At 39.2% G+C, this 13,091-nt stretch overlaps 1 protein-coding gene across 3 annotated transcripts in view; it reads left to right on the top strand.

The window, feature by feature from the left end:
- Positions 1 to 9,143, top strand: part of HS6ST2 (heparan sulfate 6-O-sulfotransferase 2) — a 382,562-nt gene extending 373,419 nt beyond the window's left edge. For all 3 annotated transcript variants that reach the window (XM_019719129.2, XM_074324367.1, XM_074324366.1), the window contains one exon: positions 6,157 to 9,143. In XM_019719129.2, the coding sequence (XP_019574688.2) occupies positions 6,157 to 7,054 (898 nt within the window). In that variant the 3' untranslated portion in view covers positions 7,055 to 9,143. The remainder of the gene's footprint in view (positions 1 to 6,156) is intronic.
- The last annotated feature ends 3,948 nt before the right edge of the window (positions 9,144 to 13,091 follow it).

Genomic DNA, 13,091 nt, shown 5'->3' with positions numbered 1-13,091 from the left:
TCACTTCTTAGATATATGGCCTTAGGCAAATTATTTACCCCCCCCCCACGCCTCACTTTCCTTATCCATAAATGAGGACAATAATAACATGTAATCCACAGGCTGTTGTAAGGATTAAGGGAGTTAATATATGTGACACATTTAGAACAGAACTTGGCAGATAATAAGCATTAAGTTTGCATTAATATTTTCATAATTTAAAGTAATCTTGTTACTATTTACTCAAACTGGTATTAGGATGCTTTGATTATTAAGTACCAGGGTGGCTGTACTACTGTTTGAGATGTAGAAATCTACCAGTTTTTTCATATCATTATTTATATATCAGGGATATATATATATATATTTATATATCAGGGATGCCAAAAAAATATATATAAGCGGACACTTTGGTCAACGTTGCTCAAGCAGTAGTTTGCCATAATCAGAAGTGTTTGGATGCTGACAGTAACCACTTTGATGGATGATGGCATGTCTTGGAATTGCAGAAGTCAAACATGACTTGTATTCATCTTTTGTTATTGGTATATATTATTACAATTTTAATAGTTTTTTTCCTTTCTTAAAATGTGTATACATTTTTTGGCAGCATATATATTATATATATGTATTTTATAAGTATATTATATATTATATATAATATATATAATATATAATGTATATATAAAAACCCAGGAAAATAAAAATAAATCATCTACAAAACCCACATGAAACGTTTCCATAAGTCTTGCAACAGTTGGGTCAAGCTTAAAGATCACTGCTTAGATTAGTTTAAAGCCCTTCACTGTGAACATTCTAATGGAGGTGCTTATAAAGGGAGCATAAGGAATGGTCTATGGGTGTGTGTGTATGTGTGTGTGGGGGGTGTCACTGGAATCATGGCCTTTCATCTACATGATGGATGTGAATAAGAGGAGTTAGTTCAGGCTTAAGGAAGGCACACAGATGATAAAGCCCTTGTCTTCAGTCTTGCCTGTGCCAATCTACCATGTGACGTTGAGTTCTTGGTCCTTAGTCTGGCATTCATGGGCCACATCCCATGTCCTGATCAAACTCACCTTGTACTCTATACCCTTCTTACCCTTTCTTTTGCCTAGGATTTTCTTATTCATATCCTAATAAAATCTGAACCTGTGTGTGTCTCAAGGCCCAGATTTAAACCGATTTCCTTCGTGAAGCTTGTCCGAGCCCCTCAACCTGCTATATTCTCCTCCTTTTTTGTGCTATGGCTACCTCTCTTAGGCATATTTTCACTTTTTAACTTTGGTGTGATTACAGAGAATTTCCCTCTATCCCAGGCTCTCAAATGCATTCTTTTTTCTGTTTGTGTGTTTGTTTATTTTGTTCTTTAGATCCCACATGTAAGTGAGATCATATGGCATTTGTCTTTGTCTGAGTTATTTCACTTACCATAATATCCTCTAGGTTCATTCATGTTGTCACAAATGGTAAAATTTCATCCTTTTTATGGCCGAGTAATATTCCATTGTCAATATGTACCACTTCTCCTTTATCCAGTTGTCTATTGATGGGCACTTGTGTTGCTTCCATCTCTCGGCTATTGCAAATAGTGCTGCAGTGAACATAGAGGTGAACAAACCTTTTCAAATTAGTGTTTTGGATTTTTTCAGATAAATACTCAGAAGTAGAATTGCTGGGTCATTAGGTAGTTTTGTTCTTAGTTTTTTGAGGAACCTCCATACTGTTTTCCATAGCGGCTGCACCAATTTGCAATCCCACCAACAGTGCATGATAGTTCCACTTTCTCTACATCCTCGCCAACACTTGTTTGTTGATTTACTGATGATAGCCATTCTGACTGGGGTGAGGTGATATCTCATTGAGGTTTTACTTTGCATTTCTTTGATGATCAGTGATGTTGAGCATTTTTTCATATGTCTATTGACCATGCGTATGTCCTCTTTGGATAAATATTTATTCAAGTCCTCTGCCAAGTGTTTAATAGGATTTTTTTGGCTTTTTTTTTTGGTTTTTTTGGGGGGAGGGTGTTGAGTTGTATGAGTTCTTTATACATTTTGAATATTAACCCCTTCTCAGATGTATCATTGGCAAATATCTTCTCCCATTTAGTAGGCTTTAAACACTGCCTTTAAATATCTGAAGCCACATGTATGAAATTAAAAACCAACCCCTGAGTAGGTAGGTCCTCACAGTCTGAAACTACCACTTTTTGTTGACAAGTCCACATCTTTATCTTAATCCCAGATCACTCTCTGAGTACTAGATCTGTCCAGTCAACTCTCGTTTTGGATGTCCCACAGGCACAAACCTTCTGCCAGAGGCCTAGGAAGCATCCTTAACTCCTCCTGCTTCCTCTCACCTACATTCATTTTGTCACCAAGTCTTGTTAATTCTACCTCTCAGATAATTGTCTAGTTGGCACCCCTTCTTTTGTCTTGTTTTCTACGGTAACCTCAATTAATTTCCTTAATTCCATCTTTACACACCACACACAGTGATCATTCTAAAACACAGATCTCATCATGTTACTTCCCTGCTTAAAATCCTTTAAGGCCTCTCTGTTGCCCACAGAAGTCTAAATTCTTAAATATGGTACCTGAGGTCTTCCACAACCAGGCTCATTACCACTTCTTCATCCTCAATTCCTGCCGCTACCCCATAATTCCCAGTAAGATGTTTTCAATGCACTTCCTCCACACACAACAGGCTAGTTTATGCCTTTGGGCCTTTGTTCATGCTGATCTTTCTGCTTCATTCTCCTTTCCTCTCTTCTTGCCTTATCTAATTCTTACCTGTTTTTCAAAATAAAGCTACAGAAACTCTTCCTTTATCATCAGGTTAGGCTAAGAAGCACTGCAAGTGCTTTCATTGTGCCTGTACTTGCTCCATCATTAACAGCACATTATACTGAAATGCTCTCCTGAGGTATCCGCGTCTTATCCTCGTTGGTGTCCTCAGTGTCTGTCTCAGTGCCAGGCACACATTAGTTGCTTGAACTGAACTGACCACTGGAAAAATGCCACCCATGTTCCTGTGCCTCTTTGATTCCCAAATCACATTCCCATCAGTTTGGGCTTTCACATCCTCACTTGCTCTGGAGGGAAGACTGCTTCTCTGATATTGCCATAACAACTCTTCACTCAGAAGCATGAGCATCCTGGATCATTTGCCCCACTGACCCTCCCAGGTGTTATCCTAACCTGCCTTCCCACCTCCAACATACTACGCAATTCAGGAGGACTCTGGATACTCCTGGAGAGCTACTCTTCAGCAGATCTTTCTTTTAACATATGAGATCCTTTTTTAAGCAGCATCAAGTGTTTCCAGTTGTGGCAGTCTGGGCCTCTGGGCCTATTTTCTGTGGAAGAAGAGGCTGTTGGCAATCACTGAATTGCCAGAGCCATCTGGATGTAGGGTAGCTGTTATCACCAGGGCAGTGTTTGTATATACGAGTGCATGCATGCAAACACATAGTCTCCTCTAATTTCTCTGTTGACATGATAATCCCTACAGTATAGACACCGAGGCTGCCCACACTGGTCTGCCCTCATCTCACGCGGGCACTAGGAGACCTTCAGGTGAAAGGGGTCACACATCCAGAACACAAGAGACTCTCTGCATGTCTGTCTCTGCCTTTCTGTGGGGCCTCCTGTCTCTCTCCATATGGAAATGGAGCTTACAAAACATTGATCCTGACACTAACCCTGGTAGTTACGATCTGTCTGCTCTGAAACATAAAGAAGAGTTCTCAGAAAGGAGAGCCTCAGACTTGCACTGGGGTGCACTCTAGGATTTACCAGAAGATGTCACTGTAGACTTAAAACAGCAAAACAAATTAAGGCAGGAGGACTGTCAGCTAAGCATGAAGATGACTCCATTATGGGGATTTAAAACACCCAGCAGCCCCCATTATAATGTATGTCTAGAAAAGCTGGTTGAAAGAGTAATCCAAATGTGTCACTGGACTTCATAAATTTCTTTTTTTTCCCAAATAATCAGACTAATTGCCACTAAGCTATCTCCTCAGGCCTAGAATATAAAGGCTTGATAAATATGTGTTGAATAAATGAATGAATCAATCAATCATGGGAAAACTAGGAGTGGAAGGAGGGAGCCCATGGGAATAGTAGTCACCTTTGTTGGTAAAGGCTTCCGAGAAACAAAAGTTGCTACTCATTAGCAGTGGGTCCTTACTGAAATGAATTTCAGTGACACCAGCAAAGTCAGAAAGGTCCTAAGAAAAGTGGTGAGATAGGTGAAGGCGGTCTTAGCCCTTTGTCCATCCTTAGTCCCAGATGCTTTTCCTGTGCCCCATGCTCGTGTATCCCAGAAAAACATATAAGGTGATTTGAAAAAAAAACAACTTTCTGTGATTTTTGGCAAGACGCTTAAAAGATTATCCAGAGTTTTTATATGGTAAAGCATGTCCTTTGTACTTCCTAACTCTCTTTCCCCAACTTCTCCAGAATAGTTCATTAAATAAGCAATTAAAGGAGTTACTGAATTCTGCTTTGTGTCCGGTATAAAGGCCAAGGTACAAAGCTGGAATGGGTGGGATGGGAGTTGTAGAAGAATAACACAGAGCCCCCGTCCTGGAAAACATAGTTTAAGCAGAAACACAAACAAGTAATTGCAATTCAGTATCAAAAGTGTTTTAACACAGGCTAAGTGTGGAAGTACTATGGTGACACAGGGAAGAGGTGATGGCTGGCAGCAAGGGATAGGGTAAATTTTCTCAGAGGAGCGGTAGTACTTAGATTAGAACCTGAAAGATGAGTAGAGTTTTTCAGTCAAAGAAGGAAGGTCACAGGAGGCAGAGGAAACGCCATGCATAGAACAGAGGCATACAGGATAGCTCCCAGGGTGCCCGAGTTGCTCAAAGCCCAAGACTTGGGAGAGGACATCAGCCAACAGACTCAGCCATTCGGATGGTTGAGGTGGTTCCTTCTGGCAACCTGTACGTGTGTACAGAGCCAACACCCCTTTAGATGGGAATAATAAACTTCAGAAAAGCTTCAAGCCATTCCCCAGATTTCCTTTAAGAAACTAAATGCTAATGTATAGTGTTTATTGTTGTTTTCCTTCCAAAATATGCCCTTCCATGACCTGATCTTTCATCTACTGAACCTGAGCGGAAACCCATTTCTTGTTTTAAAATCCCACTCCAGGGTTGTTTCTCCCCTTGAGAATGCATGATCACATCATAGGCCTTAGCGTTTCTGGGGTGTGGTGCATGTGTGTGCACCTGCTGTGTATGGGTGTGTGTGGGTGTATGGTTTAAATGTTTGCTAGTCTGCTATTTGAGCAAAGAACTTTATCAGTTTGCAGCTTTAAAGTGAAGATAGCTGCATAGCAAAGCCTCCGCTCTTTCTGTCATCCAGGTGTCCTTTCATTGGGTAAAGAAAAGGGACATTTTGATGCTGATAGAGTTAACTTTCCTATCATGGGAAAATTATCATGTGAGCAAAGGCTGAAACTAAGGTGGTAGCTTGTATATATGCCATTGGCAGATACCATGTCTCTTTCAGTCAGTGATTAACCACAATGTTTATTTCTGGAGGCCCTGGCCTGCTCTGCCTATCTCTACATTCCACTTCCATATGTATGAGCTGTGATGTTATGACAACAGCCAGAATCAAAGATATCATTATCAGACACTTTTTCAATGAGCTTTTGTTTTTGAATAAGACATCCTGATTAGAGTGGATATTGGCAAAATGCTTTTATACATTTAGTAAGAAAGATTAGAATCTGTGTTCACTCATCAATTCCACTGAGTCTCCATTACATGATTAGTTAATGGGGGTTTACAGGTGGGGGTATGAAATAAAATGGTTGCCTACTTAGCAAATGAGGTCACTGGAAGGATTATGTCATTGGTTGGCAAGAGAGAAACAAAAGGCAAGGGGAAAGGAGGGAAGAATGACAAGGCTGATGTCTTGGGCCTAAACTTTTTATACCAGCAAATTAGGTGGAAGAATAGCTATCTGGACAGGCTAGTGGCACTCACAGAGGGGACTACAGCACAGTTCACAGGACAAATGCCACTAGATCTTCATCATTCTCCTTTTGCCTTTCTTACTGGCCAGTGAACATCACATATGCCATGCATCTTCCTGATGCCACTTATGTCACCCACACCCCTGACTGTTGGTCTTCGTGCTTTGTCCATAGGAACTTCCACTACATCACCATCCTCCGAGACCCAGTGTCCCGGTACTTGAGTGAGTGGAGGCATGTCCAGAGAGGGGCAACATGGAAAGCATCACTGCATGTCTGCGATGGAAGGCCCCCAACCTCTGAAGAGCTGCCCAGCTGCTACACTGGTGATGACTGGTCTGGCTGCCCCCTGAAAGAGTTCATGGACTGTCCCTATAATCTAGCCAACAACCGCCAGGTGCGCATGCTCTCTGACCTGACCCTAGTAGGCTGCTACAACCTCTCTGTCATGCCCGAAAAGCAAAGAAACAAGGTCCTCTTAGAAAGTGCCAAATCGAATCTGAAGCACATGGCATTCTTCGGCCTCACTGAGTATCAGCGGAAGACCCAGTATCTGTTTGAGAAAACCTTCAACATGAACTTTATTTCGCCATTTACCCAATATAATACCACTAGGGCCTCTAGTGTAGAGATCAGTGGGGAAATCCAAAAGCGTATTGAGGGACTGAATTTTCTGGATATGGAATTGTACAGCTATGCCAAAGACCTCTTTCTGCAAAGGTATCAATTTATGAGGCAGAAGGACCATCAGGAAGCTAGGCGAAAGCGTCAGGAACAACGCAAATTTCTGAAGGGAAGGATCCTTCAGACCCATTTCCAGAGCCAGATTCAGGGCCAGAGCCAGAATCCAAGTCAAAATCAGAGTCAGAATGCAAATCTGAATGCAAATCAGAATGTGACTCAGAATCTGATTCAGAATCTGATTCAGAATTTGACTCAGAGTTCAAGTCAGAATTTGAGTCAGAAGGACAACCAGGGAAGCCAGAAGCAGAACCCAGGCCAAGAGCAAAGCGATAGCAACACCAGCAATGGCACCAATGACTATATAGGCAGTGTAGAGAAATGGCGTTAAATGGCTCCCAAAGGCGTTTGCACAGTTCTCCCAAAGCATCAGTAAAAATATGGCAAATCTTAAAAGATGAGCGTATCCAAACACATCCTGCTTACTTAAGTGTGGAAGTTAAAAGAAAGTGAAGATGTTGCCTTTACAGTTGCCTTTCAATTAAACGTTATACTGTGCGTGGGTAAAACACATTTCAATATGTAATTAAATTGTCTTTTTTGGTTTGTTGGAATATTTATAAATCCAAACCAGACTCACCAGAAATTGCTGTTTAGATATTTTAAGAAGTTCTTAAATTACAGAGACAAAATGAAAACAAAATGTGGCCATTTAACTTATGGCTAATTTGGCTTTATTTTCTTCCAATTTTAACAAGAAATCTATTTAAACAGAATAAGAAGTGATGGTAAATTTTACCAAAATGTAGAAAATGAAAAATTTCTCTCCCAAACATGGGTAGTTTTATGTAAAAATACTGGCTTTTTAAGTAGAACAGGACTCATATCTTGTTATTGAAGAGATGTTTAAAATTTTAAACTTTTTCTACCTTCTACTGTTCAAAGGTTTTAAACAGGGTGTATCTCATATTAACAAAACACTTTTTTTCCAACTGGAATACCAATGTAAAGATTTAATTTCCAGACACTTTCTGGGCACTGTAATTTCAACAATTCTGGAATCTTTTTGGCGCTGCTTCTCATTCATTTTAAGGCTTCTCTGAGATGTGTTCATTCCAAACTAACCCACTTATAGACTTTTCCTTCATCATCTAAATGGTGTGTTGCTGAGTTTATTGTGATATATAATCCTGGATTAAAGTCAGGACTTTCTATAGAATTGTCTTATCAATGTTTGTGTAGTGAGGTCCTTGTCAAGAAATTCTTGAAGAGGATAATGTGTCTAAAAATATTGCTGAAGTTATTCTTGATCAGATAGAATTGAACCTGAATGTGAATAAATTGTTATTTACTTTTTGTATATTTTTATTGTACTGTTTCCAGTTCGGCTGACTATTTCTAGCCCATTAGTTCTTTTTCGTGTTGACAGATTGTAGACAATTACAAGAGAAAAACAATGGTAGAATAAACATTAGGATAGCCAGAGTTATTCAGTAACACCAAAAGTTGTATCTCAATACTTTGGTTAACCCTCTACCAGGTTTTGTTTTAAGAAAGAACAAACGAAAACTGTTCTGCAGTGAGGTTAAGAAACAGCATATGAATTGAGGAAAGTGATTTAGTATTGTAATTCAATACGTAAATACTTTTAGGGTATTAATTATGAATTGAGCAGGGCAAAAAAAAAGTATGTAACCCACTGTGCTATGAAGCATCATGATTCCGTCAAGTTTCCATTTTACATGTTTTGCTGTACTTTTGTAAGAACTTACACTACCCCCCTGGCTGTTGATCAAACAAAGCAATTGGACGTGGCATTTGTGTTTTCAGGAAGGTCATGCTTAGAAATAAAGTCACATCTTGTACAATCTGCTCATTTGCATGATCTAGTTCATCTGTAATAATATGGCCACAAGCTGGAAAAGAAGCTACTTGAGTTCAAAAATAAATATTCTTGACTCTGAGCTTGTATAGATATATCTAAAGTTTGCTTTGTCTGACAGTAGCAGTCCTGGGAATTTTGAGAACTGAAAAACTGAAAGGAATTTTTTAAAAAATCCAACACATCTTGAAGTCAAAGTGTTTTAGAGTGAAACTATTTTGTGTACATTGTGTTTTTAAAATGCAAATTCTGTAGAACACTGTGGTATTTCAATTTGTTTTGTTTTAATTGATGTTTCCTCTTAAAACTGATAGTTACTGTTGGAAAGCAGGATGAAGCCTGAGCCAGTGGAAAAGCTTGTTACAGAAAATCATTGTGTGTTATTGCTGTGGTGTGCATGGTTTGCTGAGATTAAGTGCATTTTCTCTGTCTATAACTGATTATTGTATATAGGAGATGTTATAAATATACATTTTTGTCAGCATCATGTAAAACCCATGATTTCAACTGTAAACATCTGTCCAATGGTGTGGCTTTAGAAACCATTCACTGATTTTGTGTAATTTAACAATAAGTATGAAATAAAGTTTAAATTGCAGGCTCTGAGTAATTTCATGACTTCAGGTTTGCAGCCTCTAGACATGATACCATCAGAGACAATACTCTTTTCTCAAGGAGTTTCCTTTTCTCCTCTTGGCCACCAGATATCACACGAAAATGGACTTAGCTTTGGGTGCTTCTTTCTGGGAGTCCACACTCTTTTCTCTTTTGAGTAAAACAAAGTTGTTGATGAAAGCCAAGATTTGGTATGTATCCTAGTCAGCTCGGACTGCTATAACAAAATACCATAAACTGGGTGGCTTATCAATAGAAACTTATTTCTCACAGTTCTAGAGACTGAAAAGTCGAGATTGAGGTGCCAGCCTGGTCAGATTCTAGTGAGGACCCTCCTCTCCATTGCAGAATGCTGTCTTCTTGCTGTGTCCTCACATGGCAGAAAGTAGCTAGCTAACTCTCTGGCCTCTTTTTATAAGAGAACTAATCCCATTCATGAGGATTCCACACTCATCCTCTACAAGCAATTACCTCCCAAAGGCCCTACATCCAGATACCATCTAGATACCACTGAGATTAAGATTTCAACGTATGAAATTTTTTTTTGGGGGGGAGGGGACACAAACATTCAACTCATTATACGATGCAAACAAAATATGTGTTAGCTTTAATTTAAAATGTATTAAAGTAGATACTTGAATGTCTAAGAATATGCAGGAAAGAAAAATAGTGCTCCTTATTTCTTATCTATACCCTCTGATCACAGGATAGATAGAGGTTAAAAGTAAGCATTAAAGTATTGGCTTTTAAAGTTGTGGAACACAATATGCTCTAATTATATTCAGTGTATATATTTTTCCAAACAAACTTATGTTTAGGATTATAGATGTATGGGATTTGTCCTTGCCCTTTTTTTTTTTTTTTAAATTTTATTTTATTAAATTTATTGGGGTGACAATTGTTAGTAAAATTACATAGATTTCAGGTGTACAATTCTGTATTACATCATCTATAAATCCCATTGTGTGTTCATCACCCAGAGTCAGTTCTCCTTCCATCACCATATATTCGATCCCCCTTACCCTCATCTCCCACCCCCCACCCCCCGCCCCCCTTACCCTCTGGCAACCGTCCTTGCCCTTTTCCAGAGAGAATTTAGATATCAGTCCCATGGGATTAGAGGGAAGAAAGCCACAAATTTGAACAGTTTACTATATGCAGCCTGTAAACTATTTATACCTAGAAAGTTTTGCCCATCAACTGTTTATTGAGCAATAATTGAGTGTCCAAAGGTCCTGCGTTTATGAAGGTCCCACGGCCCTTTGGGAGGAACAGTGAACAGGAACATGGAGGCCAAGAACTTGAAATACATAGGAAATAAAGGCTGTGTCCCTTTTCCCTTGAGGAGGGTACTCTTGGGAGAGCAAGTTTCTCTTACTGAAGTGAGGAACTCATAGAAGACCCGCAATATGCTTCAGATCACAAGGTCAGGGTTGGCTACGAAAGCTATTGAGGTACCCCAGAGAGGAACTATAATGAAGAAATAGCTCATTGGCCCAGTCTCAAAGGATTGAGGATTCTCAGTAGGAGTTATAACTAAGTAAGAGCAGGGCTATCTTTGCAGGGTGGGCGGATTACAAGATCTGTCACACTTAGTGGGATGATTTCCTTCCATGGGGGGAAGAAGCATAAAATCATTACATGACAAGTTTGAGACAACTACAGTCTCTGCATGCCTGAGACACAGAAGAGACCAGCAGATTGGTCCAGGGTGGTGATGTGCAACACACAGCTTTCTTGCCCTGTCCTAAGGAGGAATTTCTTCTATCTTGGCTTCACTAAGGATTATGCAAACAAAAGCAAGGTATTTGTAAAAAGTCTAACAAGACACAGTGTATGCTGAGTCCAAATGTAACCCCATGTGATTGTGGACTAAGGCAATTCTAATATCTCAAATGGCAAGAATGCGGTGAGCTGACAGTCTTAAACGTCAGGGGAATTAAATCAACATCTTAAAAATCCTAAAGTAAATTTATGACACATCAATCAGACCTTCGCAAAGTTCAAAACTCTCAGAACTGCCAGACAATAAATAGTATCATGAAAACAAAGCAAATCAGCTGTTTCTCAGTGCAAGAGACATTGTTCTGAGTAGCTAGACCAGGGGTCCAAAAACTATGGACCTGGGTCAAACGCAGCCCTCCACATGCTTTTGTAAATAAAAAAAATTTTGGAACTCAGTCATGCACATTCTTTACATATTTCCTCTGGCTGTTCTCACACTACAGAAGCAGAAGTAGTTGCAACAGAGCTCTTATGACCTGAAAAGCCTAAAATATTTACTTCCTTGCCCTTAAAAGAAAACATCGGTCAACACTTGAGTTAGAGAGCCAATCAAAACTTCCTAAATAGTGAAATCTTGTCAAAGTTTATAATGAGCCCAGAGTCTGAGAGAATAAAGAGGTGTGTTTCAAACAACATACTTCCCAATACCACAGCGCAAACATCATTTATGTAATATCTATTACATGAAAGTCACTGCATTAGGCTTGACAACAGGGAAGGATTTGATATTTTCTCTCAGGAATATGGAAATCTAAACCAAACTCTGTGTCAGAGAGTATACTTAAAAGCTTAATTAGTTCTTCATGTGTGTATGTTTGATCACATGCTTTTAAAAAATTAAAACAATATAGAAGTATGTAAAGTGACAAATGAAATTACCTGCACAACTCTCACTCCCCAAAAATAACTAGTATCATGTAGTTTCTTCCAGCCCTCCTTGTCTGATTCACATTCTGATCTCTCTCTCTCTCTCTCTCTCTCTCTCTCTCTCAATATTGATACCAAAAATGAAACCATGTTGTTGTCATTGTTATTCAACTTTTTTTTAAAAAAGCGATCAACAGTATATCACGATTTTCCTTCTAAAACTGGAAGATAATGGATGGTTTACCCTAAACCCCCAAAACTGAGTACTGCTGATGTTATAGGTTGAGAGCGTAGGTCCTGGATACATATTGCCTGGGTTTGAATCCCAGCTCTACCACTTACCAGCTTTGTAACCTTGGGGAAGTCACTAACCTTTCCATGCTTCAGTTTTCTCACCTGTAAATGGAGAAAATAATAGCTCCAACTTCAGAGGGGTTTTGTGAGAATTAAATGAGTTCATATTTGTAAAGCACTTAGAACAGTGCCTGACACAGAATGAGTCTTATATGTGTTTGATATTTTTATCATTATTATGATTATTGTTATTAGTGCGAAGGCTTGATATCTGATGTATGCCCATGTCTTTAATAGCTAAAGATTGGCTCTGAGATCAAGAATTGAAAATATTGGCAAGGAAATAAGCACAGAGTAGTATATGTCCTATTGTGACTAATTAAAAAAAAACTTTTCTAAAAATATAAAATATACATATTATAAATGTTACATAGTTAAATGTATAAAGACCCATCCTAAGGTTTACTTCTGAGTTTTGAATGTAGCCAGTGAAAGAAGTATTCTGAAAGATCTAATCCAAAAAATGCCAAGTGAGTCATCGATACTGTCTGCAGCGATGAAAATGCATTATCTGACATCTCTGGCTGATCTGGGATCTACTTTATTGCACTTTGCCAAGGATGACTCACCACTAGCCCCTTTCCTTTCCCACCTACCTCTCCACCGAGTATTGCCCGAGTATTTGGGCCTGTTTGCACAATGAGATCTGAGTGGGGCTCAAAGGTGTAACTGCCTGAAACAGGTCTGAGATGGCGCCTAGAATTCCCACACTCCAAGTTTCTACTCTGAATGTAAGCAGCCTGATCAGAAGACCCTATTAAAATGCATATATGCCACCTAGGAGGGAGAAGGGACAGTAACCATTAAAAGTTAGCACATACTAGTTTATCAGATTACCAGTCACAGAAGGGCCCTCAGGGAAGGTGACACACAGGCTTGTAAATTCAGGTAGCTCACTTCACTTTAAAAAAATAAAAGAAAAAGA

This window comes from Rhinolophus sinicus, chromosome X, assembly GCF_036562045.2.
Source record: "Rhinolophus sinicus isolate RSC01 chromosome X, ASM3656204v1, whole genome shotgun sequence".
Taxonomy (NCBI): Eukaryota; Metazoa; Chordata; class Mammalia; order Chiroptera; family Rhinolophidae; genus Rhinolophus; species Rhinolophus sinicus.
The sequence above is the reverse complement of the archived record's forward strand: the minus strand, read 5'-3'. Positions and strand labels throughout refer to the sequence as shown.